This window comes from Mastigoproctus giganteus, chromosome 2 (genome assembly GCF_048544385.1).
Source record: "Mastigoproctus giganteus isolate SK-2022 chromosome 2, ASM4854438v1, whole genome shotgun sequence".
In the NCBI taxonomy this organism is placed as follows: domain Eukaryota; kingdom Metazoa; phylum Arthropoda; class Arachnida; order Uropygi; family Thelyphonidae; genus Mastigoproctus; species Mastigoproctus giganteus.
Genome location: NC_143576.1, coordinates 65,798,347 through 65,824,257, shown reverse-complemented (window position 1 = coordinate 65,824,257; position 25,911 = coordinate 65,798,347). Strand labels below are relative to the sequence as shown.

At 38.8% G+C, this 25,911-nt stretch overlaps 1 protein-coding gene across 2 annotated transcripts in view; it reads right to left on the bottom strand.

The window, feature by feature from the left end:
• The window catches only part of IntS3 (integrator complex subunit 3), a 1,056,838-nt gene that overhangs the window by 324,355 nt on the left and 706,572 nt on the right, over positions 1 to 25,911 (bottom strand). For both annotated transcript variants that reach the window (XM_090368499.1, XM_090368500.1), the window contains one exon: positions 20,438 to 20,651. In XM_090368499.1, the coding sequence (XP_090224625.1) occupies positions 20,438 to 20,651 (214 nt within the window). The remainder of the gene's footprint in view (positions 1 to 20,437; positions 20,652 to 25,911) is intronic.

Below are 25,911 nucleotides of genomic sequence, written 5' to 3'. Positions count from 1 at the left end.
TGCTAATTCCACGACTATCTCCTCTTCAGTTACGTTCAACAAATCCCACTCACTTATTACTCCTTTTGAGGAGTTCAAGGTGTTATGTGGTGAGACTTTGATTGGGATTCCGCTTATAGATGTCATTTTTAATAAAAATTCTGAATGCCTTGCTTGAGTGGTCTCAATTAAGAGATCTCCTGATTGGAGCCTTTTCACCATTTTCGGTGTACCTGCTGCATTCTCCAGACATCTCTGGATGACAAAGGGAGAGAGTCTGCTTAGCGGCTGAGTCGATAAAGAATGTACAATCAGAAAAGCTGGTGGTTCTGATTTGTTACAGTCTTTTTTCATTCTTTTTGCCAGATTGGAATCGTCTTCCATTCTTCGAGTCTCAGTATGTTGAGAGCCTGTCGGCTCTAGTGGTGGACATGTATCACAGTCTATTGTTGCTCCTTTTAGCCCTGGGAGTGAGCGCTTTTCCTCCCAGACTTCCAGCCCCGCCACGTGGAGGCAGGAGCGGTGCCACCTAGTGGCCAAGCGGTTGGAGAGGTTAGTTTGTTAGTGCAAAAAATTAATAAATATACTAGGAAAAGAAAGGTAATTTTCCTTTCTGGGTTCTTACTTAGGATCTGTTAAGTACAGAACCACTTACAAAGAAATGAGTATGAGAAAAGCACTTGAAAGAAATTATAACAAAATCACTGGGAGAGAGCACTATATATCGCTTTGGAAAATCGCTTGGACACTATCGCTTGGCACTCGGGGCCTGAATAAGTTGAAGGCTCAGCTGGACAGGTATTTCGAACGAACAGAGGGGTGAAGTGGAAGTGGTTATTTTTTTATTTATTTATTTATTATTATTATTTTATTTTATTTATTTTATTTTTTTTGGCTGATGCTGCATAAGCTTGCTTTCTTGCATCAAATGCCTCTACTAATGCTAATGCTAAGAGTTTAGAGATTTGGAGATTTACTCAACAAGCATAGGTCAATATTGAAAAAAATCGTCACGAATTAGAGTTGAATTTGAAAGTGTCTGCAATTCTGTCCAGACTTTTTTTTTTTTTTTTTTTTTTTTCGGTAGTTGTTGGCGCATCGGCTTCTGTGGCCATAGTGCACCTCCCAAGGTTTTTGCAGTATTTTGATCCAAGCCCGAGGCGGGATTTGAACCCGCGACCTTTGGGTTGCCAGGTTTACCCACCCGGCTAGCCTGGTCGGCTCTGCCCAGACATGATAGGGGGGAGGGGTGCATGGTGAGAGCCTTGTCAATCAATTCGGCCATGATGAGATTGGGCAAGGCTCAAGGGGCAGAAATTTTTTTCAGCCTGGTATGTGCTTATTGACAGGAGAGTTATACAGGGATGGGGGTACACTTAAATAGAAAGGGTGCAAGAATATTTGCTGATGGTATCAAGGCAGTGTTAGGTGGTTTGGAAAACTGCTGTTCGGAAAATTGCACTCCGATTAGAATGAGCAGCAGCATGGAAAGCAAGGTAATGGAGCGTTCCAGGACTGCTGGGAGTTATAGTGGAAGAAGTAAATACATGGGCTGTGTTAAGGTAAGCACGAGTAGAAACATGTGCATGAAAGTATACATGCACAGCAATGTGAGTCAAGACATCAAAGGCAGATATTGTTGGGATATCAGAGACGTGGTGTCACACAGACATAAGCAGTGCAGAATTGTATTTAGGGAGTAAAGTGTGTACAGAAAGGATAAACAGGACAGAAAGGGAGGAGGGATTAAGCTGTTAATTAAGAAACAAATAAAATCTGAGGAAGTGCATCCAATTGATGTTCCACGGTGGACAATGCAATGTTGAGTCTTTTTCGTGTGACATAAGCACTGGGAAAGGAAGAATGAGAGTAGGTGTGTGTGTGTGTTTTAGGCCTAATGAATGTGATGAGTATAATGAGCAATTGTGCAGAGAAATAGAGTGGGGGAGTAAATCAGTATGTCTTATAATGGGGAATTTTAACCTTCCAGATATTGATTGGAATTTGTGGTTTGGTCACTCGCAAATTAGCAGGACTTTTGTGGGTTTATTGGATGACTGTTTTCTACAGCAACATGTTCGAGAGGCAACCAGAGTGAGTAATACTCTTGATCTGATTATTCATGCATTAAGAATTTGCAGATAAAGGATCCACTGGGTGACAGTGATCACAATGTACTGATGTGGGAATTACTTAAAGATGTAACTAACACTAAGGCTAAATGGAAGGGCTTTTGCTTTCGTAAAGGTGACTACAGGGGTCTCAGACAGGTTTTTAAATTCTGTACAGTGTGATCAACTGATGATGTTGCCAACATGCAATTCTAAATGGGAAGCCTTCAGGGACTTAATTTTGGAGGCTACTAGGTTTTTCATTCCAACTAAGAAATACTGTTCCAGATTTAGGCCTAAATGGATATCAGATGAATTAATGAGGCTAGTTTGTTTGTTATTTGGTTTTTAGGTGCATTAGCAACTAAGACTATTGCTCCAGGGATATGCGATGGTCATTCCCTGACCTTTCCATACCCTCTGTATTTGGTCGTCACGGGCTCGAACCCCGGTCTAATCAAGAAGCTTGTGCTACGCACTTCTGCTCCTGCCCACGTGGCTACACAGGTGCCTATCAGGCTCATGGCAGAGAAGAAAAATGTATGGGATGCATATAAAGTATCAGGTGACACAGAAGCCTATGGAAGATATAAGCGAGTCTGTAATCAAGTGACAAAAGGAGGTTAGGCAGACGAAGGTAGATTAAAAGAAATGTTTGGCAAAGGATGCAAAGAAAAACAACAAAGCATTCTTTACTTATGTAAACTCTAGAAGGAAAGGGAAGAATCAGATTGCACCACTTAACATAGATGGGTTGACTATTGATGATCATGCCCAGAAAGCTCACAAACTGAATGAGTATTTTGCATTTACATTCACACATGATGAGCTATTTTATGAGGGGATGCCAGAAGTTAATGAAACTCTAACAGGGAGCTAAGTGATTTTTAATAACTGAGAGCAAAGTAGAGGAGAAATTGTTGAAATTAAACATAAAAAAGGCACCTGTGGCGGACAGGATCTATCCAGTTGTATTAGCAAACCCTTAGCCATAATTATGAGAGTTTCCTTGGACTCAGGGGAGGTCCCCATGGACTGGAGGTGTGCAAATGTATCACCAATTACTTGTATCAAAAGGTGATACAAGTAACTATAGACCTGTTAGTTTAACTTGTGTTCCGGGGAAAATAATGGAGTCACTGGTCAAAGAACAGTGTGGGATCATCTAGACAAAACTGCAGTTATAGTTCAGACACAGCATGGGTTTGTTAAGGGGAAACCTTACCTGACCAATCTGATTTGATACTATGATGTGGTCACAAAGGAACTGAATGTCAAAAATAATTTTGATGTCATATACCTGGATTTCAAGAAAGCTTTTGATACTGTTGCACATAAAAGACTGCTGTAAAAATTGAAGCACTGTGACATTGACAAGTAGCTAAAATGAATAAAGGGATGGTTGAGTGGGAGATGACAGAGTTGTTATTGTTATTTGGTTTTTAGGAGCATTAGCAACTAAGGCCATATTGCTCTGGGGATATGCGTTGGTCATTTCCTGACCTTTCCGCATCCTCCATATTTGGTGGCTCACAGGCTTGAACCTTGGTCTAATCAAGAAGCATGTGCTACGCGCTGCTGCTCCTGCCTACCTGGCTACAGAGGCGCCAGACGACGGAGAGTGGTAATCAATGGACACTGCACTCCATGGACAAATGTTATTAATGGAGTTCCCCAGGTTCGGTGTGGGGCCCCTTTTTGTTTTGTATATTTATCAATGATATTAATGATGGAATATCACGCTTAATGTCCAAGTTTACAGTGTTGTTAACAACAATAAAGACTGTATTCTACTCCAACTGGATCTAGATAAGTTGGGCAAATGGGCTGAGATGTCGCAACTGAAATTTGACATTGACAAATGCAAAGTACTGCATATGGGTAGCAATAACCCAAGAGATACATACCAACTGTGTGGTACTATATTCAGTGAAGTGGAAAGTGAAAAAGAGCTGGGGATAATTATGCAGTCAAATATGAATTTCGCTGAGCAGTGCAGATGGGCTGCTACAGCAGGTAATGGAGTCTTGTCAATGATATACAGTAAACCCCCGCTATTCGCGGGGGTTACGTTCCTGAGAAATGTCGCGAATACCGAAAACGCGAATACTGAGTTATTGCTCCCATAGTAATAAAGGGGTTCCGTTCCAAAGTATGAAATATATAAGAAAAACTAGTCTAAAATTTTGTCTATATGTATTATATGTACCTTCATAACATGACTATGTACATAGACAGTACATAGTGAAATGCAAGCATATGGCATCGAAATGAAAATAAGAAACAATTTAATATTAAATGTAATATTTATTAGAAATTTCAAACCAGCACCTTTGCTAGCAAAAAAACTTATCCTCCCAGTGCTATCACCAGTTTCGCTAAAGTGTTGATAAAGGAGTTTTGCCTTTTCACGAATGATGAGTGAACTTAACAGAATTTTATTTTGAGTTCGGTCTTCTATCCACAGATTTAAAGCTTTTTCCATTTTTTTTTTTTTCTAATTTAACATCACGAGTTACAGAGCAAATTTTCGAAGCAATTAGCGCTTTTTCACGGACACTACGGCGGATTTTTTCTTCCGATTTTTGGATTGATCGTGCCGTTGACTCATTGATTTTATAATGTTTTGCCACTGAAGAGAGACACTTTCACCATTAGAAATTTTATCTAATAACTCAATTTTATTCGCTAATGTCATCACCTTCTTTGCTATTTTCACATTTCTCTTGTTATTCGTAGCCATATTTTTGTAGGGGTTAGAAAGAACTTGTCCACAATAAAGTCACTTTCCTTCCGTTAAAAAACTCGAAAAGGTCGTTTTACACTGCAAAACGGTAGATTTGTCATTTTTGTAAGCATATCAATTTATAAATTGATAATGGCTGCAGTTTACCTTTTACTGAAAAAATATTGCGCATCAAGGGAAAAAAATAAACGCAAAGGTAAAAAAAAATGATAATAAGATCAATTTATAAGCATATAAATTAAAAGCAAACGACGAAACCTTGCATGGCAAGCGCATAACACATACCGAACAAGGATTAGTGAGAAACATCCACGCTCGCGATTTTGTCAACAATCTCCCCCCACCCACTTTTGACCGGCAAAGATAATTTTAGCCACGCTCATGTTTTTTTATGGCGGAAAATATTCATGGCGCTTTAAAATTCACATTTTTTTTAGGTTTCATTTTATATTAAATCGGCGATCGCGAATACGCGAAACCGCGAATACAGATACCGCGAATAGCGGGGGTTTACTGTATAGGAATTTTGCTGGCAAGGACAGTGAGGTGATTATTCCGTTATACAAGACAAAAGTCAAGCCAAAACTAGAGTACTGTGTACAGGTCTGGAGATCTCATTTTAGGAAGGATGTAGAGCTGTGAGAACAAGTACAAAGAAGGGCAACAAGATTGGTGAGGGGAACAAGGAGGTGCTCTTACCAAGAAAGGCTTAAGTTCGGCAAATTGTAGCTCCTGGAGAGTAGGCACCTCGGAGGTGATATGATTGAGGTGTATAAGGCTTTGAATGGGATGAGCAAGCTGAATGCTGATGGGATTCTTCCTCTTGTTCAGATTAAGAACCTGAGTGGGGGCATAGATTCACATTGAGAAGAGACAGTTGTAGAATAGAGATGTGGAAATTTCCCTTTAGCCAGTGGGTAGTTGATTGGTGGAACAGACTTCCAACTTTTGCTTTGGAAGTTGGTAGTTTAAATAAAATTAAGGCTGAGCTGGACAGGTATTTGGAACGAATGTAGGGGTGAAATGGGAGGGGTTTTTATTTTTTTTTTGGCTGATGCTGCATAAGCTTGCTTTCTTGCATTGTATGCCTCTACTAATGCTAATGCATTTAAGCTACCAACTTCCATAACAAAAGATGTTAGTTTGTTCCAGAAATCAACCACTTGCTGGCTAAAGGCAAATTTCTGCACATCTATTCTGCAACTGTCTCTCCTCAGTTTGAATTTATGCCTCCTCAAGTGGGTAATCCGAGCAAGGGGAAGAATCCCATTAGTACTGAGCTTGCTGAAACTATTCAAAGTCTTATACACCTCAATCAGACTACCTCGCAGGTGACTAATCTCCACATGTTGCAGTTTGCGGTACTTAAGCCTTTCTTTTTTAAGAGCAACCTTGTTCCATTCACTAATCTTGTTGCCCTTCTCTGTACTCGTTCCAACAGCTCTACATCCTTTTTAAAATGAGGCCTACAGACCTGTATACAGTACTCAAGGTTTGGCCTGAGCATTGCCTTAAACAAGGGGATAATCACCTCATCCCTGCTAGAAAAATACCCCGACTTACGCGAACTCGGAGTTACGCGGTTCTTGATTTTTTCGTTTGGCAACGCTGCCGCCCACTATCTTCAAGGTCGTTTTTCATATGTTATCGATATACGGTGCGACGGCGGAGAATGAGAGCGAAAGATGAACAAAATTCAACTTTGCTGCTTTTATGTTTTTTATATCAGTGAAGGGGAAACACATTTCACCATAATAACGTAAAAACCAACACAATTCCAGCTATCGGTATAATCGCAAATGCAATTAGATGGAGTTTACTACCAGTTTATAACAGATTTCACTAGCAGAAACCAACTGGATTTTTATTGTTTTATGGTAGTAACCCCTAGAAATGTGAGGTGTTAATAGCGTATCCTTTATGGTGTTGTTTATTCAGTTGCTACATGCGCGCAGCTTTGTTTATGTGTATTAAGGGTGCCTCCTCGTTTTGTAATTGTGCTTTATTCCCTAAAAATGAGTAAAATACTTAATTAAAAGTATTTTACTCATGTATTTTACTCATAAACAGAGGCGGACTGGGTCAAAAATTCTTACCCGGGAAAATTTATAGTGGCCTCATACTATGGTTTATGGCCAAAATCACACTGGCCCACCGGGGTTTCCCCGGTAAGGCTTATGGCCAGTCCGCCTCTGTCGATAGAGAAAAAATATGAAATTGTGAAACTCTTTGAGCGAAATGAAAGACCATGTGATATTGCACGTGCTACAGGCCTAAATGAAGCAACGGCGAAAAGCACATGACAATTGCAAACTTGACAGGTTGAAAATTGAAAAGGGCTCAATTGTAAAGGGCTTAAAAATTTTAGAAAACATAGACTCCAACGAAGAACGCGTTATAGCTACAAAGCAAGGAATAAAAAAATTATTAGCTGGCTACGAAGAAATTCTGCGTGAAAAAAAGAACGCGCTGTGTCGTCAGACGAATTTGTTAGATTTTATGAAGCCATCGACATCGAAATAACTTTTTAATGTAAGTCATTTGTTTTTTTAATACATATTTTGTATTAATATGTATAAAGAACTGCAATTTTATTAATATTTTTCTTCTAAACTAGTGTTTTTGTTAGTCCTTGGTCCCAATTAAGCAAAATTTATATGTATTTATATGCAAAGTTGTACCGCGACTTACGCGATTTTCGTCGGACCCACCTATCGCGTAACTTCGGGGTATTACTGTGTATCATTGACAAGACACCATGAGCTACTCTTTCAGACCATCTGCACTGCTCAGAAAACTTCATATCTGCCTGCACAATTAATTACCCAAGGTCCTTTTCATTCTCTACCACTGTCAGCCCTGATAACCAAAAATCACCAGGAGGGATTGGGGACTAAAGAAGAGGGCCCTCTCCCTTCTATACAAAGCTCTCTCCATCCTTATCCTTGCCTATGGTGCAGGCACCTGGTATCAGAAAGCAAACACAGCAGTCAACAAGAAAAAGCTGGAGTCGATCCACCGATCCATACTATTGACAACCAGAGCCTGCTGCACAGTGAGCACCCATGCGCTCCAGGTCCTGGCCGGCTTCCTTCCCCTGGACCTGGAGATTGTGCGCTGTGGGCTGCTACACCAACATTCGAAAGGAAGAACAACAACTTATCTAGACTACACAATAGACCCACAGAAAAGAAAATCCTCAGAAAATAAGAGGTTAACGGAACATCTGCAATCTATCTGGCAAAATAGATGGAATCTTACCACAAAAGGGCAAGTCACCAAAAAATTTATACCCAATGTCAGTAGGGTATATCCTATCTCCATGTCCTGGTTTTCCCCTGGCTTGCACACCACCTTCCTTCTTATGGGACACTGCTCCTTCAGAGGGAATCTCCACGAGCTGGGAAATCCATGACTGTGACAACTATGAGGACCTCAGATGTCAGCTATATACACGCATCAACTCCTTGCTAAGAAACTGAGAAGAAATAATATTGCAAGAAGAAGATAATTACCGGGCTTTCACCGTCTTTGCCCGCAAACCCTTTGAAAGACAAAGATCCCTGCCACATCATCACTACCCTATGAAAACACAGATGTAACTACCTGAGATGACTGCGAAACTCTGAACTAGTGACCACCTGAAGTAGACAAAACACATGAACGTAATGAACTGGACCTGACTTCTGGACTTGGACCTTCACCGGACTAATACAAAGATGAAGATTGCAACTTGGACTCGGACCTCCGAAGGAGCCGAACACAAAGGTGAAGACTGCATCTTATGATGCCATACAGCCATATGGCACCTTTAAAAAGCAGGCTAGACAGAGCCATATGGCTCTGTCTAGCCTGCTTTTTTACTCCTCTTTCCCTAGCAGGTGGGGAGGGGACGGTCTGCTGTCTCCCCCCTCCTCCTCCTCCTGCCACCCCTCGTTCTCCTCTGGTGGGGCCTGGGCATACCCCACTATTTCAACAGGGGTCATCTTCCCTATCGGCCCCTTACTTCCAATTTCCAACCCCCCCAGTCTTCTACCCCCTCCCATCTCTTTACCCTTACACAGCGCCTACCCCACACGTACAAATTTAAAACACCAAAATTCATGCCCGACCTATTAGGAAATCTTATCACCTCCAGCGCTTATCCCTTATAGCCCCTCTAAGCAGCGTATAATATACCATCTGTGCCCAAAAGAAAAGAAAAATTTTTATTTTATTTAAAAAAAAAATTTTTTTTTTAAATTTTTTAAATTTAATTAATTAATTTATTTATTTTTTTTAGGTCCTAGCCACTGAAATCTCAGGAAAACAGGTGGTAGGACCTGCCAGAGCAAACTTTAAGGAACCACCTGGCTGACCTCCACGTGGCAGAGTATGCAAACGACAGGTCCCATCTGGGGCCTAAGGCTAACAAGCCAGTGGAACAAGGGGCACAACACAACACATGACCCACGCACTTTTAAACCTCTGGCCTTGACAGTGTACTGTCCTCGATACAAAGAACATATGCGGAGATGGGGTAAATCCCTGGTGCCATTAGACCCAAAAATACTCTGTTAGTGCGGTACCACAGAGTTGATACGTTACTCTGGGATTACTGCTTCCCATATGTAGTACTTTACATTTGTCACCTCTCAGACCATCTGCTGAACTTTTCTAGATCCTGTTGCAGCAGTGTACTGTCATTAGTGTCATTAACAACCCTGCCAACAGAACAGCAGCATGTGCTACACACTGCTGCTCCTGCCCACCTGGCTATGGAGGCACCCACTCTTTATCCATAGCAGCAATTTGTGCAACAGTATCAAAAACTTTCCTAAAATCCAAGTATATGATATTAAAATTATTTTTTGCTTTCAGTTCCTTTGTGACCACATCATAGTTCCATTCAAGTTGGTCAGACTAGACTTCCCCTTAACAAACCCATGCTGTGTCTGTTCTATAACTTCTTCTTGTCTAGGTGATCCTGCAATGCTTCTTTAACCAGTGCCTCCATTAATTTCCCTGGAACAGAAGTTAAACTAACAAGTCTGTAATTACCTGTGTCTCCCTTTGATCCTCCTTTGTGGATCAGAGAATTGAGAGAAGATGTTGGATATCTCCCCATATCTAACATCTCTCAATTCCCTTCAGATTTTCTCTCCATCACATCCTTTATCAATCCTCAATCTAACAGCACATGTCCAATACAATTTCTGTTCCGCCTTTCGATTATTTCAGTGAAACATTTCCCTTGCCTATTCGCAAAACTGTCTCTCTCATCTTACTGTCCAATCATATCCTTTTCATGACCACTCCATAGCCACATTTAAAACTTTTCAATCATTTAATATTGTCCAGTCTCATGTTTCAGCTCCATGAAGTACTGCACTTATATGAGAAATAATAAAAATATTTTCTTTCAACCATTTTCTAATTTCCCGCATAATGTTCTTCTTCCATTTTAAAAATTTCTTTTATCCAATGCTACTTTTATTTCCTGGCTTCACTTTGCTCTTTAGTAAGTATAGGTCCATGGGGACCTATCCTTACTCACCTGTTCTTTATTCATGCATTAAGAATCTGCGGTAAAGAAAGCACTAGAGGGCGGTGATCAGAGTACTGATGAGGGATTTACTTAAGAATGTAACTATCATTAGGTGTAGAGGAAAAGGTTTTTGCTTTTGTAAGGACGACGACAGTGGTCACGACAGTTTTTAAATTCTATACAGTGGAACCAACTGATGATATTACCAACAGCAAATTCTAAATGGGAAGCATTCAAGGATTAATCATGGATGCTACTAGGCTTTTCATTTCATTTAAGAAATACTGTTCAAGGTATAAGCCTAAATGGATGTCAGATGAACTAATGAGACTCGTGGCAATGAAGAAAAATGCATGGGATGCATATAAATTCTCAGGCAACACAGAAGCATATGGTAGAACATAAGCTATTAAGGAATCAAGTCACAAGGGAGGTTAGGCAAGTGAAGGCAGATTATGAGAAATCTTTGAAAAAGGATACAAAGAAAAACAGAAAAGACTTCTTTACTTATGTAAACTCTAAAAGGAATGAATCAGATTGATCCATTTTATATTGATGGTTTGACTGTTAACGATCCTGCTCAGGTAGGGGACAAACCGAATAAGTAATTCTACATTCACAAATGAGGAATTCTGTATAGAAGCGGAGGCCAGAAGCTTATCAAACTCTAATAGGGAGATAAATGACTTTGTAATAACTGAGAGGAAAGTGGAGGAGACATAGTTGAAGGTAAACAGAAGAACGGCACCTGGGTGGATGAGATCTATCCAGTTATATTAAGGGAGGCAGCAAAGGAAGTAAGCAAATCCTTAGCCATAATTATGAGAGATCCTTGGATTCAGGGGAGATCCTCACAGACTGGTGCTGTAAAATATATCCCCAATTCACAAGGGGGGGGGCAGATCAAAGGATGATGTGAGCAATTACATACCTGTTAGTTTAACTTCTGTTCCTTGGGAAAGTAATGGAGTCACTGGTTAAAGAAGCAATGCGGGATCGTCTAGACAAAACTGCACTTATAGTTCAGACACAGCATGGGTTTGTTAAGGGGAAACCTTGCCTGACCGATTTGATTTGATACTATGATGTGGTCACAAAGGAAATGGATCCAAAATATAATTTTGATATCATATACTTGAATTTCAAGAAAGCTTTTGATACTGTTGCACATAAAAGACTGCTGTACAAATTGAAGCAGTGTGACATTAAGGGCAAGTTGTTGCTATGGATAATGGGATGGTTGAGTGGGAGAAGAGAGAGAGAGAGAGAGAGAGAGAGAGAGAGAGAGAGAGAGAGAGAGAGAGAGAGAGAGAGAGAGAGAGAGAGAGAGAGAGAGAGAGAGTGGTAATCAATGGACACTGCTCTTCATGGACTAATGTTATTAGTGGAGTCCCCTAGGGTTTGATGTTAGGCCCACTGTTGCTTTGTATATTTATCAACGATATTGATGAAGGTATATCAGGCTTAATGTTCAAGTTTGCAGATGACACAAAGGTTGGCGGGGTTGTTAATGACATTATGCTACTGCAACAGGATCTAGAAACATTAGGCAGATTGGTGGAGAAATGACAATTGAAGCTTAACATTGACAAATGCAAAAGTATTGTATATGGACAGCATTAATCCCAGAGTAATGTACCAACTATGTGATACTGGGGCTGGGGGGGGGACAAGCATTCTGTGTGTTATCAGACACTCGGTCTAAAGCAGTGATGGATCCAATATTTTTCTATTTGAAACTAGCAGACTAACTAGCAAGACTCTTCACAAAATACATTAATCATAGTGGAATAATACAATGATAATTTTGCTGCATAAGAAAGGAGACAAATCAGAAATTGGAGACTATGGACCAATTAGCTTGTTGTCCTACAACTACAAGTTGTTCACAATGGTCATCACTAACAGATTAGAAAGAATACTCAGTTAGAATCAACTGAAAGTGCAAGCTAGCTTTAGGACAGGATTCTCAACTATGGATCACCTTCATCTAATATCATAGCTAAAGGAGAAAGTAAATGAATATAAAACACCATTATGCCTGTCATTTGTGGATTATGAAAAGGCACTTGACTCCATACAGCATAAAGGAATGTTTCGGGCACTGGAAAGAAAAGGCATAGATGTCCCATAAATTATGATTTTAAAGAAAATATTTGAGAATGTTACCTCCTTTATCAGACTAGACAAAGAATAGGCACCTGCTGGGTGATCTGATTGAAGGTCTTCAATGGTTTGAGCATGCTTAATGCTGATGGGATTGCTTCTCTTGCCCATATTAATCGCCTGAAGGGACAATAAATTCAAATTGAGAAAAGACAGTTGTAGAACAGATGTGTGGAAATTTGACTTTAGTCAGCGGGTGGTTGATTGCTGGAACAAACTTCCATCTGTTGTGGTGAAAGTTGACAGCTTAAATAAATTGAAGGCAGAACTAGGCAAACATTTGGAGTGAATGGATGGGTGAAATGGGAAGGGTTTTTTTTTGGCTGAAGATGATAAGCTTGCTTTCTTGTTTTTTTTTTTCTTTGTTAGTTGTTGGCACATTTGAAGTGTTGGTCAAGACATCAAAGGCGGATATTGTTGGGATATCAGAGACATGGTGTCACACTGATATAAGGAATGCCGAACTGGAATTTGGGGAGTACAATGTGTACAGAAAGGATAGACAGGACAGAAAGGGAGGGGGTGTTATGCTGTTAATTAAGAAAAACATAAAATCAAAGGAAGTGCACCCAGTTAATATAGATGAACAGTGCTCTGTTGAGTCAGTTTGGTGTGAGATAAGCACTGCGAAAGCAAAAATAAGAGTAGGAGTGTGTTATAGGCCTAATGACTTGAATGAGTACAGAGAAATAGAGTGGGCCAGTAAATCAGAATGTCTTATAATGGGGGATTTTAACTTCCCAGATATTGACTGGAACTTGTGGGTTGGTCACTCACACACTAGTCAGACTTTTGTGGATTTATTGGATGATTGTTTTCTGCAGCAGCATGTTCAAGAGGCAACCAGAGAAAGTAACACTCTTGATCTGGTTATCAGCAGTGATCATTCGTGTATTAAGAATTTGCAGATAAAGGACCACTAGGTGGTAGTGATCACAGTGTGCTGAAGTGGGATTTACTCAAAGAGGTAACTACCGTCAGGGGTAAAGGAAAGGGTTTTTGCTTCCGTAAAGGGGAGTACAGTGGTCTCAGACAGTTTTTAAATTCTGTACAGTGGGATCAACTGACGATGTTACAAACAGTAAATTCTAAGTGGGAAGCATTCAAGGAATTAATCGTGGAAGCTACTAGACTTTTCATACCGATTAAGAAATATTGTTCAAGGTTTAGGCCTAAATGGTTATCAAATGAACTAATGAGACTCGTGACAGAGAAGAAAAATGCATGGGATGCATATAAATTATCAGGCGATGCAGAAGCCTGTGGCAGATATAAGCTAGTCTGTAATCAGGTCACAAAGGAGGTTCGGCAGGCGAAGGCGGAGTACGAGAAATCTTTGGCAAAAGATGCTAAGAAAAACAGCAAGGATTTCTTTACTTATATAAACTCTAAAAGGAAGGGGATGAATATGATTGGTCCACTTGACATCGATGGTTCCACTGTTGATGATCCTGCTCAGATAGCAAACAAACTGAATGAGTATTTTGCATCTACATTCACACGTGAGGAATTATTACAGTTTGAAAATGGAAGAAGGTTATCAAATTGTAGCAGTTTGCTTAATGATTTTGTAATAACTGAGAGCAAAGTGGAGGAGAAATTGTTGAAGTTAAACATAAGAAAGGCACCTGGGGTGGATGGGATCTATCCAGTTATTTTAAAGGAGGCGGCAAAGCAACTAAGCAAACCCTTAGCCATAATTATGAGAGCATCCTTGGACTCAGGGGAGGTTCCCACGGACTGGAGATGTGCAAATGTATCCCCAATTCACAAAGGTGGATCGAAGGGTGACAAAATTACAGACCAGTTAGTTTAACTTCTGTTCCGGGTAAAATAATGGAGTCACTGGTTAAAGATGCATTGCAGGATCATCTAGACAAGACTGCAGCAATAATTCAGACACAGCATGGGTTTGTTAAGGGAAAGTCTTGTCTGACAAATTTGATTGGTTATTATGATGTGGTCACAAAGGAACTGGATGCAAAAAATAATTTTGATATCATATACTTGGATTTCAGGAAAGCTTTTGACACTGTTGCGCATGGAAGACTACTGTACAAATTGGAGCAGAATGGTATTAAGGGTAAGTTGCTACAATGGATAAAAGGATGGTTAAGTGGGAGAAGACAGAGGGTGGTAATCAATGGGTGCTGCTCTTCGTGGACTAATGTTATTAGTGGAGTCCCACAGGGTTCGGTGTTGGGTCCACTGTTGTTTTGTGTATTTATCAATGATATTGATGAAGGTATATCAGGCTTAATGTCGAAGTTTGCAGATGACACAAAGGTTGGCAGGGTTGTTAATGACAGTAATGGCAGTGTGCTACTGCAACAGGATCTAGATAATTTGGGCAGATGGGCTAAGAAGTGGCAACTGAAGTTTAACCTTGACAAATGCAAAGTACTGAATATGGGTAGAAGTAACCCCAGAGAAACGTACCAACTGTGTGGTACTACACTTAAGGTGGTAGAAAATGAAAAAGATCTGGGAGTAATTGTGCAGTCAGATATGAAGTTTTCTGAGCAATGCAGACAGGCTGCTAGGGCAGGTCATGGGGTTTTTTCAATGATATATAGGAATTTTGCTAGCAGGGAAAAGGAGGTGATTGTCCCTCTGTATAAGGCAATGGTCAGGCCACGCTTTGAGTACTGCGTACAGGTCTGGAGGCCTCATTTTAGGAAGGATGTAGATTTGCTTGAGCGTGTACAGAGAAGAGCAACACGATTGGTGAGGGGAATGAAGGGATCCTCTTACCAAGAGAGGCTTAAGTTCTGCAAATTGCGGTGGCTGGAGACTAGGCACCTGCGCGGTGATCTGATTGAGGTCTATAAGGCCTTGAATGGGTTGAGCACGCTGAATTCTGATGGGATCCTTCCACTTGTTCAGATTACGAACCTACGGGGACATAAGTTCAAATTAAGAAAGGACAGATGTAGAATAGATGTGTGGAAATTTGCCTTTAGCCAGCGGGTGGTTAATTGCTGGAACAAACTTCCATCTGTCGTTGCGGAAGTTGATAGGTTAAATAAATTTAAGGAGGAACTGGACAGGCATTTGGAGGGAATGGTGTGATTTTTTTTTTTTTTTTTTGGCTGATGCTGCATAAGCTCATACACTTGCTTTCTTGCATCACGTGCCACTACTACTACTACTACTACTACTACATCAGCTTCTGTGGCCATAATGCACCACTCTGATCCAAGCCCGAGGCAGGATTTGAACTCGCAACCATTTGCTTTCTTGCACGATATGCCTCTACTAATGCTAATGCTAAAAAGACAGTAGGAAATTTAAAATTGAGAAATGAGTTCGACAAGGAGACAACATCTCCAAAACTGTTTACTGCTCCCCTTGAGGAAGCTTTCAGAAGATTGGACTGGTTTGCAGAAAGGAGTCAATGTGAATGGAGACTACCTAAACTATTTACAATTTGCAGATGACATTGTGATCGCAAGTCACCATCCCGAAGAATTAGAGGAAAATCTCATTCAGAGTTAGTAAGAATTTTGGAATAAAGATGAACATGGCTAAAACAAAAGTAATGATGAACAAGTATGCCACAGAAAGGGATACAATCACCGAAGGAGCATTAATTGAAAAGGTGGATTCATATACTTACCTGGGACAAGTTACTAGCTGTAATAATTATAAATGGCTGGGAGTCAAGATAAGAATAAATTTTGGATGGATAGCATTCATAAAATATAATCACATACTGAGGAGCAATATCCCAATTTGTCTGAAACGTAAAATGATGAACCAATGTATACTTCTCACCATGACTTATGGAAGTGAAACTTGGGCACTCACCAGAAGAATGGAAGAGAAGCTGAAAAGTGCATAGTGAAGAATGGAGCGAATTATATTAGGAATTAGTAATACTGTTAGATAAGAAGAGAAAATGTTAGACAGGACTGTTTGATAAGAAGAGAAACACATGGATAAGGTAGCAAACACAAATAAAGGACATTCTATCAAAACTAAAGAACTGAAATGGACTTGGGAAGGACTCAGAGCTCGAAAACATGAGAGATGGACTAAGAAAATAACAGAATGTTACCCAAGAGTAAAAGACCATTGAATACCAATGGTAAAAGTTTTCTTTCCAGGTTTTCTTTTACCATTGGTAGACAACAACGGAGATGGACAGTTGAAATTCACGAGTTTGTAGGTAGTAAATGGATGGCCATTGCACAAAACAGAAGAAAATGGCAAGTTGCTGGAGAGGCCTTTATCTTGCAGTGGATTGAAAATGGCCAATGATGATGTGTGGTACTACACTCAGAGTAGTGGAGAATGAAAAAGACCTGGAGGTAATTATGCAGTCGGATATGAAGTTCTTTGAACAGTGTAGACTGGGTGCTAGGACACCTCATGGGTTTTGTCAATGATATAGAGTAATTTTGCTAGCAGGGATAAGGAGGTGTTTATCCCTCTGTATAAGCAATGGTCAGGCCACACCTTAAATATTGCATACAGGTCTGGAAGCGTCATTTTAGAAAGGATATAGAGCTGCTGGAACGAGTACAGAGAAGGACAATGACATTGGTGAGGGGAACAAAGGGTTGCTCTTACCAAAAAAGGCTTCAGTTCTGTAAACTATTGCATCTGGAGACTAGACACCTGCGAGGTGACCTGATTAAGAGGTTATAAGGCTTTGAATGGTTTGAGCAAACTCAATACTGGTGGGATTATCCTCTTGTTCAGATTACGCACTTTAGGCGGTATAAATTCAAATTGAGAAAAGTTGGTTGCAGAATAGATGTGTAAAAATTTGCCTTTAGACAGCAAGTAGCTTATTGCTAGAACAAACTTCCATCTGTAATTGTGAAAGTTCATAGGTAAAATAAATTTAAGGAAGAATTAGACAAACGTTCGGAGGAACTGATAGGTGAAATTGGAAGTGTTTTTTTTTTTTTTTTTTGTTTGTTTGATGCTGTATGCACTTGTTTTCTTGCATCATATGCCACTAATGCCAATGCTATTCTTGCCCCCCCTCCTATTTTAAAATTTATCATATTACCAATTTCTACAATCCTTCCTCAGAGTCAGCCACAATGTCATTTCATCTGCAAATCTAACAATCGCAATAATCTTTGCCACCATTTCACTCTATAAAATACTTCCACATCCATATTTCTTTTATCAAGTGTTTCAGTAGAAATGTGTTCTGCATACGTACACATATGAAATAAAATTTGGACATGTAACACCTGTCTCAGAACTCTTTTTACCTCTGCACTTTCAGTGTTACCTTCTCCTACCTTAACTATTACTATTACAGAAGAATTATTCGTAGATTACAATGGGATAAATTTCCATTATAATCTAATAATCCTTTGTCTATATAATCCACTCCACTCCCTCCCAGTACATTCAATAATTTAACTCAAACTATCTGATCAAAAAATCTTCTCCAAATCTATGAAAAGATACATCTTTGTTCATGTCCAGCTGTCTTTCTGTCAATGTTCTCAATGACACAGCACTTATTCCCTCTACCTCTCCTTAAACCAAACTGTCCATCTCTTTCATATTATTCTCCATCCTTCTTCTCATTCTTATGATTAATATTATTAGTATTATGTTCTTTGCATGCAGTAGCAAATTTATAGTTCCAAAATCTTCACATTTCACTGTATGGCTTTTCTTTTCTATTGGTATCATTACAGTAGTCTTAAAATATTCTGTTCATTCTTTTGCTCACATATGAGCTTACATTACCCAAGGGACTCACATCTGGTGACTATGGGCTTGGCACACCTAGGGTCCTGAGCTGTTGGCTGGTGCAGCATAAGCCTCAGGCTTCCTTGTGCCATAGCTAATAATAATAATAATAATAATAATTTAGTTAACTCCCTAAGCCTACTTCCACCAGTAATCTTATAAACTCCACAGAACTCCATCATATCTACCCCCTAATTTCCTTCACTTCCTTTAATGCTGCAATTACCTTTGTTCCAATCATAGTAGAACAAAGGTAATTTTGTCTGTTTGCTCCATTATGAGTGGCCTCGAGTCTTGATCCATTATTTCTACACTTTCAAAATTATCCACTCCCTGCCACACGTTTGATACATATAACTGCCTTTTGAGGTTGGAGATCAGGGCGAATGAACATGGCACTGGCTCAGGATGCCAAAATTTAAAGAGGAGGGGCACCAAAAACTAAAAGGGCAAAAAAAAAAAAACAAAAACAAACAAAAAAAAAACAGTGAATATAGTTTTTTTTATATAACATATATATATACATATATTAAAGAAAATTTATTTGTTGGCTGACTGTTTAGTATGAAATTTTGAGCCAAATAAACATCAAAAGCAAAGCCCTCTAAGAGGTAAATCTGAATATGTTGCAAGATTTCAGGTGCTATCGAATACCTTAAATTGTGGAATAAATGATAAATTTAAATGCTTCTAGATGATTAAAAAATTTAAATTTGACCAAACAAGACTTCACTGCAAAAAAAAAAAAAAAAAAGCAAGAGAAGAGTTTGATAATAAATACCTAGAAAAAGTTGGAATGGAAGAAAATGAAAATTTTAGGATTTCATATTTTCAACATTTTTATACAGCTCAATTCAATCATCAAAATGCAGGTTTGGGCTGATTGTAAAGCATGACGTTCAATTCAATACGGATTTAGAAATTTTGCATACAGGTGGTGATCAGAAAGTAATTTCTGTCAATTTATGCAAAGAATTAAAATAGTTACGAAACCACTTTGAAGGCAGTCGTCATTCTCACCAAAAATCTTGCAAGTCATGTGCTCAAACAACTTGATGGGATTAATTTTGGAAAATATTTTCACAGAGCTGAAAATGTAGCCAGTACAGAATGGAGCCTTTCTAAAGATAAAGTTAATCACTTTCCTCCATTACATGATTACACAAGATTGGATGGATGGGTTGGCAACCATACTAAGTGAACATGCCATTACTATTAAAGTTTCTGCCCTTTGAAGCAGAAACTTTAATGAGTATAATAATTAATGCAACTTGTTTACTGAATTTAAGATAATTAACAAGGCTAATTAATAAATTATATTTTTTTATTTTTGGATTTTAATAAAATAAACTGAATGAAATAAACAATGAAATTATCAAAAAATTTATGTTTTAAACTGGAAAGACCCAGGAAACCATAGTTCCCTAGGTTTTACCTATTTTCCCTTATTGTCCCTTAAACCTATCCATTTACACTTTGATTATTCATCTGATCCTCCTTTTCTGATAAGTCTACCTTAATTTATGTTCCAATTACGTGCTGAATTCTGCATGTAATTCTTATTCTCTCTATTTTCCATCTTGCCCCTCTCAACATTATCAACTCTAATTCCAGATCCATTATCACAATATTATGATCAGAATATATGCCTGGTCCTGGGTATGCATGTGAGTTCTTTGCATCGTCATCCCATAGGCACGTCAGACTTGTTCAGTCCTTTGAGGATACAGAAGATGCCTTGCAAGAAACCTTCCTCCTCACAATTCAAAAACTCTGAGGAGGAAGGTTTCTATAATCCAATTATTATTAGATTATAAAACATTAAGATGGTACATACACTGTACAAGATTTAAGTATTTGGTCACAGCCATTTTGGTATACTATTGTAAAGACCAATGTCAGAGTTCAAATAATTTGCACAAAACAATGTGAAAGGGAGAAGAAATAATGGAGTTTATATTCTGTTATATAAAGAGGCTTTAAAATAAGTAATTTCATTGCATGTTTTTGAAAAATGGGCTAAGAGCATTTTAAAATGAGTGACTTTAACCGTGTGTATAAGCAACATCACCATTCCCTTTGTTACTCTAAAACTTAGGCTTGAAATTAGTACATATACTGGTTTCTGTTTTACCATATTGAAATACTTCAAGTAAAATAAATTAGTAACTATGCACTTACTTTAAGATCACCAAGTAAGCATGTTGACAAGTCTTTAGATTCAAGTGTTTTTACATAGTCTCTATATGAAGACATTCGGTTGTCTTGTACTCGACTTGCCTTTAAAAAATAAAGCAGAAGATATCCTAATCTAGGTTGGTGAGATCCCATTTCTGTAAGAATGGTTAACAATGGTTGCCTGCTTGGATCTTCCTCTGGTGTTTGACATAAATTTCTGCAAGGTAAAATTAACAAAAATCTTGTTATAAAAATATCAAAATGTCAATTATACAAAACTGCTAACATACTTGGATACTTATTGATGAGCAGCCAAAACTATTGGTTGTTTTTTATGTGCATTCAGGAAAGGTAATTAAGAAATTGAACTATGAACAGAGGATATCAATGTAAATAATATGACAAAACAAAGCTAATATTTTGATTGGTAATAACATACTTTTATGACAACAAATGGATTTAAGAGTATGGATTAACACTAGGTATATTCAGAAGAATGGCCTGCAAAATAAGGTTAACTGTGTGCCAAAAGGGATATGCAAAACCTGTTGTACAATGATGAGACAAATAAGATTCCCAATGTATAAATTCAAATTATGCCCCACCAGAGGTGAAAATTTAAGGATTGGTACTAATGCTTAAATTGAACAACAGGGCATGTTAACTGGAGACAACAGAGTTTCCAGTAAAGGCCGCATCCAAGACGGTATCTGTCAGTTTCTTACAGTAGTGGGCATCTCTCTTTCTGTCTCTAGCAAATATTCAACAGTGTATGGAAAAAGTGTACTTCAACAATTTTATGCCATGCCCACAAGTACATAAATCAGCAAACCATTAATGAGAAAAGGGCGGCAATGACTCCTGTAGGCTAATCCTTATACAAGACAAACTCATATGGCTGCTGCAGAAGAAAATGTTTTAGCAGACATTGTGGATTGGCTCATACAGTAACTGTTGTTGATGATGTGACCAGAAAGCTGAATATCATCATGAGTCTGCTTCCATCCTCCATGATTTTCATGTTTCTGGTAATGACCTATTAGGCAAAATCTATTCTCTCAACTAGGATGATGAGGAAGATGCCAAATAATAGTATCGAGAGAATTAAAATGCTGTTATGACCACGATATAAAAATCTAGCGTGCAGAAGAGGTAAGTGACCAAACTGTGGTGGAGATTCACTAGAAAAAGTACTGGTTATTGTTAACAAAAAATAATTCATTTTCATTTGTGAATAAGTAATCTGCTTGGTTTCTAGACTTTATAACTACCAAAAGACCAATACAGTTTTGGAGGTCATAAAGTGGATAACACTGTTACTATTCCTTGCGTAGTTTCTAAGTACAAGGAAGGATGCCGTTAGGTTCGCATGTTTGCTGAAGTGTGGGTTGCACTTTATGTCACAGATGTGCTATTCTGGCAACCTGTGTTCACTGCTAAGAGAATTTAAAGTGAGTTGCATAATCACCCTTAAATTTTTCTCCTCTTCAACTAACTAAAGTAAAACTATATAAAGTAAGTAGTTACATCAGGGATTACCATTACTCTAATGCTGAATACTGCACTTACTAGATTGTATGCTATGCCATTCCTTGGCCTATGGGAACAAATTATTTAGGTACAGTCAGTCCTCGTATAGCACGATAGTTGTGTTCCTAGAAATGCTCGTGCAATGCAAAATCGTGCAATATAAACAATGGGCCCTATGGGAAAAATAGGGTTAGGTGTCGACCACCCAAGATTGAACACACATTTGTAACCAAAACATTACCAAACACAATAAATAATCGTAATAAAATACATAAGTATTTTATTACATAAGTAATAAAATATTGCTAATGCTTTTGTTTCTATTGCAAGAAAACTTGTTTTTTGTTTGATTTTCTATCCAAACAGGTGATAGCCGTTCCATCTCTTCCAATTCTTTTTTGTCTTGATTTAATGGATTTTAATTAATTACACTTTGAGTTGTTTCTGCAATGAAAGTTGTTTTTATTTTCTCTGCATTGCCTCATTTAGGCCTGTAGCACGTGCAATAACACGTGGTCTTTCATTTCGCTCAAAACGTTTCACAATTTCATATTTTTTCTCTATCGACAGAGGTGGACTGGCCATAAGCCTTACCGGGGAAACCCCGGTGGGCCGGAGACCAGTGTGATTTTGGCCATAAACCATAGTATGAGGCCACTACAAATTTTCCCGGGTAAGAATTTTTGACCAGTCCGCCTCTGTTTATTGATATTGCTTTTCTTTTTCTCTCCGAATCTGCAGTGTCTTCACCAGGACGCTTCCTTTTCACACCTTTTAAGTATTTTACTCATTTTTAGGGAATATAGCACAATTACAAAACGAGGAGGCACGCTTGTTACACATAAACAAAGCTGCACGCATGTAGCAACTGAATAAACAACACCGTAAAGGCAGAGATACACTATTAACACCTCACATTTTACTAAAGCACATTTCTGGGGGTTACTACCATAAAACAATAAAAACAATTTCCAGTTGCATTTCTGCTAGTGGAATCTGTTATAAACTGGTAGTAAACTCGATCTAATTGCATTTGGAATTATATCAATAGCTGGAATTGTGTTGGTTTTTATGTTATTATGGTGAAATGTGTTTCCCCTTCACTGATATAAGAAACATAAATATATTTTCAGAATCTTCTCTTCATTCCTATTGTGTTGCATTTGGTTGGGGTGATTCTGCATTCGACTGCCATTTCTTGTAAACACAAAGGCAAATTGTGCATAAGAGAATTCGGTTCGCGTTATATAAGATATCGTTCCCCTATTTATAAATCGTGTATGATCGAATTCGTGTAGTGTAAACACATGTTATACGACGACTGACTGTATTTGGTTATAGTCAATTTAATAGTATAAGCAAGAAATCTTGGTGCCATTGTTAATCAATTTCCCACTCTTTCTATAATCAATAAACATTGAAATTACACTTGTTATGAAGGTAACAAGTTACTGCATTAAACTAAGTTTCTAAAATCTTATGTTCACAGTAATTTCCATTGATAATTCTTAAGTATAATTTAAGTAAGGAGAAAGCAGTTTGGTAAAAAAAAAAAAAAAAAAAAATCGCAAAAGAATTTATTTTCCCTATTCTATTTAGACAGCTCATTTAAATGTTAGCAGCCTTAGATTGATGGTGAAAAGATACAAGCAATATAACCTTGACAACAAATGCAATTCTCCCAAATCTCACAGACCTGGTAATCAATTTTCTAGATAATTTTGAGAAAATAGGAATATCTCAAAACCCACACAAGAATTAGCAAACTAAGTTGTCATTCGCTCAAGCAGAGTATCAGTGTTAACTTCTTTACTTATTTAAATATTAGAAGGAAGGGTATGAAATCACATTGGTCCACTAGATATGAATGGTTTAACTGTTGATGATGCTACTCAGGTTTGTGCAAATTGAATAGGTATTTTGCATTGACTTTCACATATCAGGAATTATTTAGTTTGTGGAGCAGTCGGGTACAGGACATGATACTGCCATGGGGGATGTCTTTGTGTGTGCGCGATGCAAGGAGTGTAAGCAAATCAGGCGACAACTCAGCATTGTTATGGGCCTATATGAGAGCTTGAAGGACAGGGTGGATGCCCACGAAGGATTAAAAGTGAGGGGCCCCTCAAGCTCTCAGCTGCCCACACCAATGCCAGAGCTTGCACTTGGTCATTGCGCAACACAGCGGAAGCTCACAAGGCAGAATGCGATGGTCCCAAAGGAACTAGTAGTTGTTGGTGATTCTATTGTTAGGGAAACGGGAAACATGCTTTGTAAAAAGGATAGGCGGAACAGGACCGGGGTATGTCTGCCAGGAGCAAAGGGTGATGATGTTATAGAGCGGATATCATCTTTTAAGGACACAAAAGGTGATATAGTTGTACACGTTGGCACTAATGCTATTAAGAGTAGGAGACCGGTGGAATTACTTAACAAGTACAGGTCACTGTTGAAAAAAAGCCTTGAATTAGGGTTGAATTTGAAAGTGTCTGCAATTCTGCCCAGACACGATAGGAGGGAGTATATGATGAGAGCCCTGTCGATCAATTCGGCCCTGAAAAGATTGAGCAAGGCTCAAGGGGTAGAATTTTTTTCTGCCTGGTCTGTACTTCTTAACAGGAGAGACTGCTTCTACAGGGATGGGATACACTAAAATAGAAAGGGTGCAAGAATGTTTGCTGATGCTATCGAGGCAGTGTTAGGTGGGTCGGAAAACTGCTAGCTTGGGGGGAGACAAAGACCAATAGATTGACAGTAGCCACTGGCAGAGGTGAAAGAGATTCTTGCACTGCTTCTATTGGAATGAGCCACAGCCTGGAAAATAAGATGCAGGATATTTCAGAGACTGCTGGGAATCATTGGGGTACAAGTAAACACATGGGTTGTGATAGGGTAGCTAAGAAAAAGAACAGGTGCATGTATACTTGCATGTACACCAATGCTAGGAGTTTAGTAAATAAATTTGATGAATTTGAGGTACTGCTCAAAGCATCAAGGCGGATATTGTTGGGATATCAGAGACGTGGTGTCACACAGATATAAGTAATGCAGAACTGGAATTTGGGGAGTACAATGTCTACAGAAGGGATAGACAGGATAGGAAGGGAGGAGGGGTTATGCTATTAGTTAAGAAATACATAAAATGCAAGGAAGTGAAGCCAGTCGACATTGCTGGACAGAGCAGTGTCGAGTCAGTTTGGTGTGACATAAGCATTGGGAGATCAAATTGAGACTAGGAGTGTGCTATAGGCCTAATGACTCTGATTAGTATAATAAGAAACTGTACAGGGAAATAGAGTGGGCCAGTAAATCAGAGAGTCTTATAATGGGCGATTTTAATTTCCCAGATATTGACTGGAATTTGGGGGCTGGTCACTCACGCACTAGGAAGGCTTTTGTGGATTTACTGGATGATTGTTTTCTACATCAGCATGTTCGGGAGGCAAATAGAGGGAGTAATACTCTTGATTTGATTATCAGTAGTGATTCTTCATGCATTAAGAATCGGCAGGTAAATGAACCGCTAGGTGGCAGTGATCACAGTGTGCTGAAGTGGGATTTATTCAAAGAGGTAACTACCATTAGGGGTAAAGGGAAGGGTTATTGCTTTCGTAAAGGCGACTATGATGGACTGAGGCAGTATTTAAATTCTATACAGTGGGACCAACTGATGATGTTACCAACAGCAAATTCAAAATGGGAAGCATTCAAAGAACTTATCTTGGAAGCTACTAGGCTTTACATACAAACTAAGAAATATTGTTCAAGGTTTAGGCCTAACTGGATGTCAGATGAACTAATGAGACATATGGCAAAGAAGAAAAATGCATGGGATACACAGAAGCCTATGATAGATACAAGTTGATCTGTAACCAAGTTACAAAGGACGTTAGGCAGGCGAAGACAGATTACGAGAAATCTTTGGCAAGGGATACAAAGAAAAACAG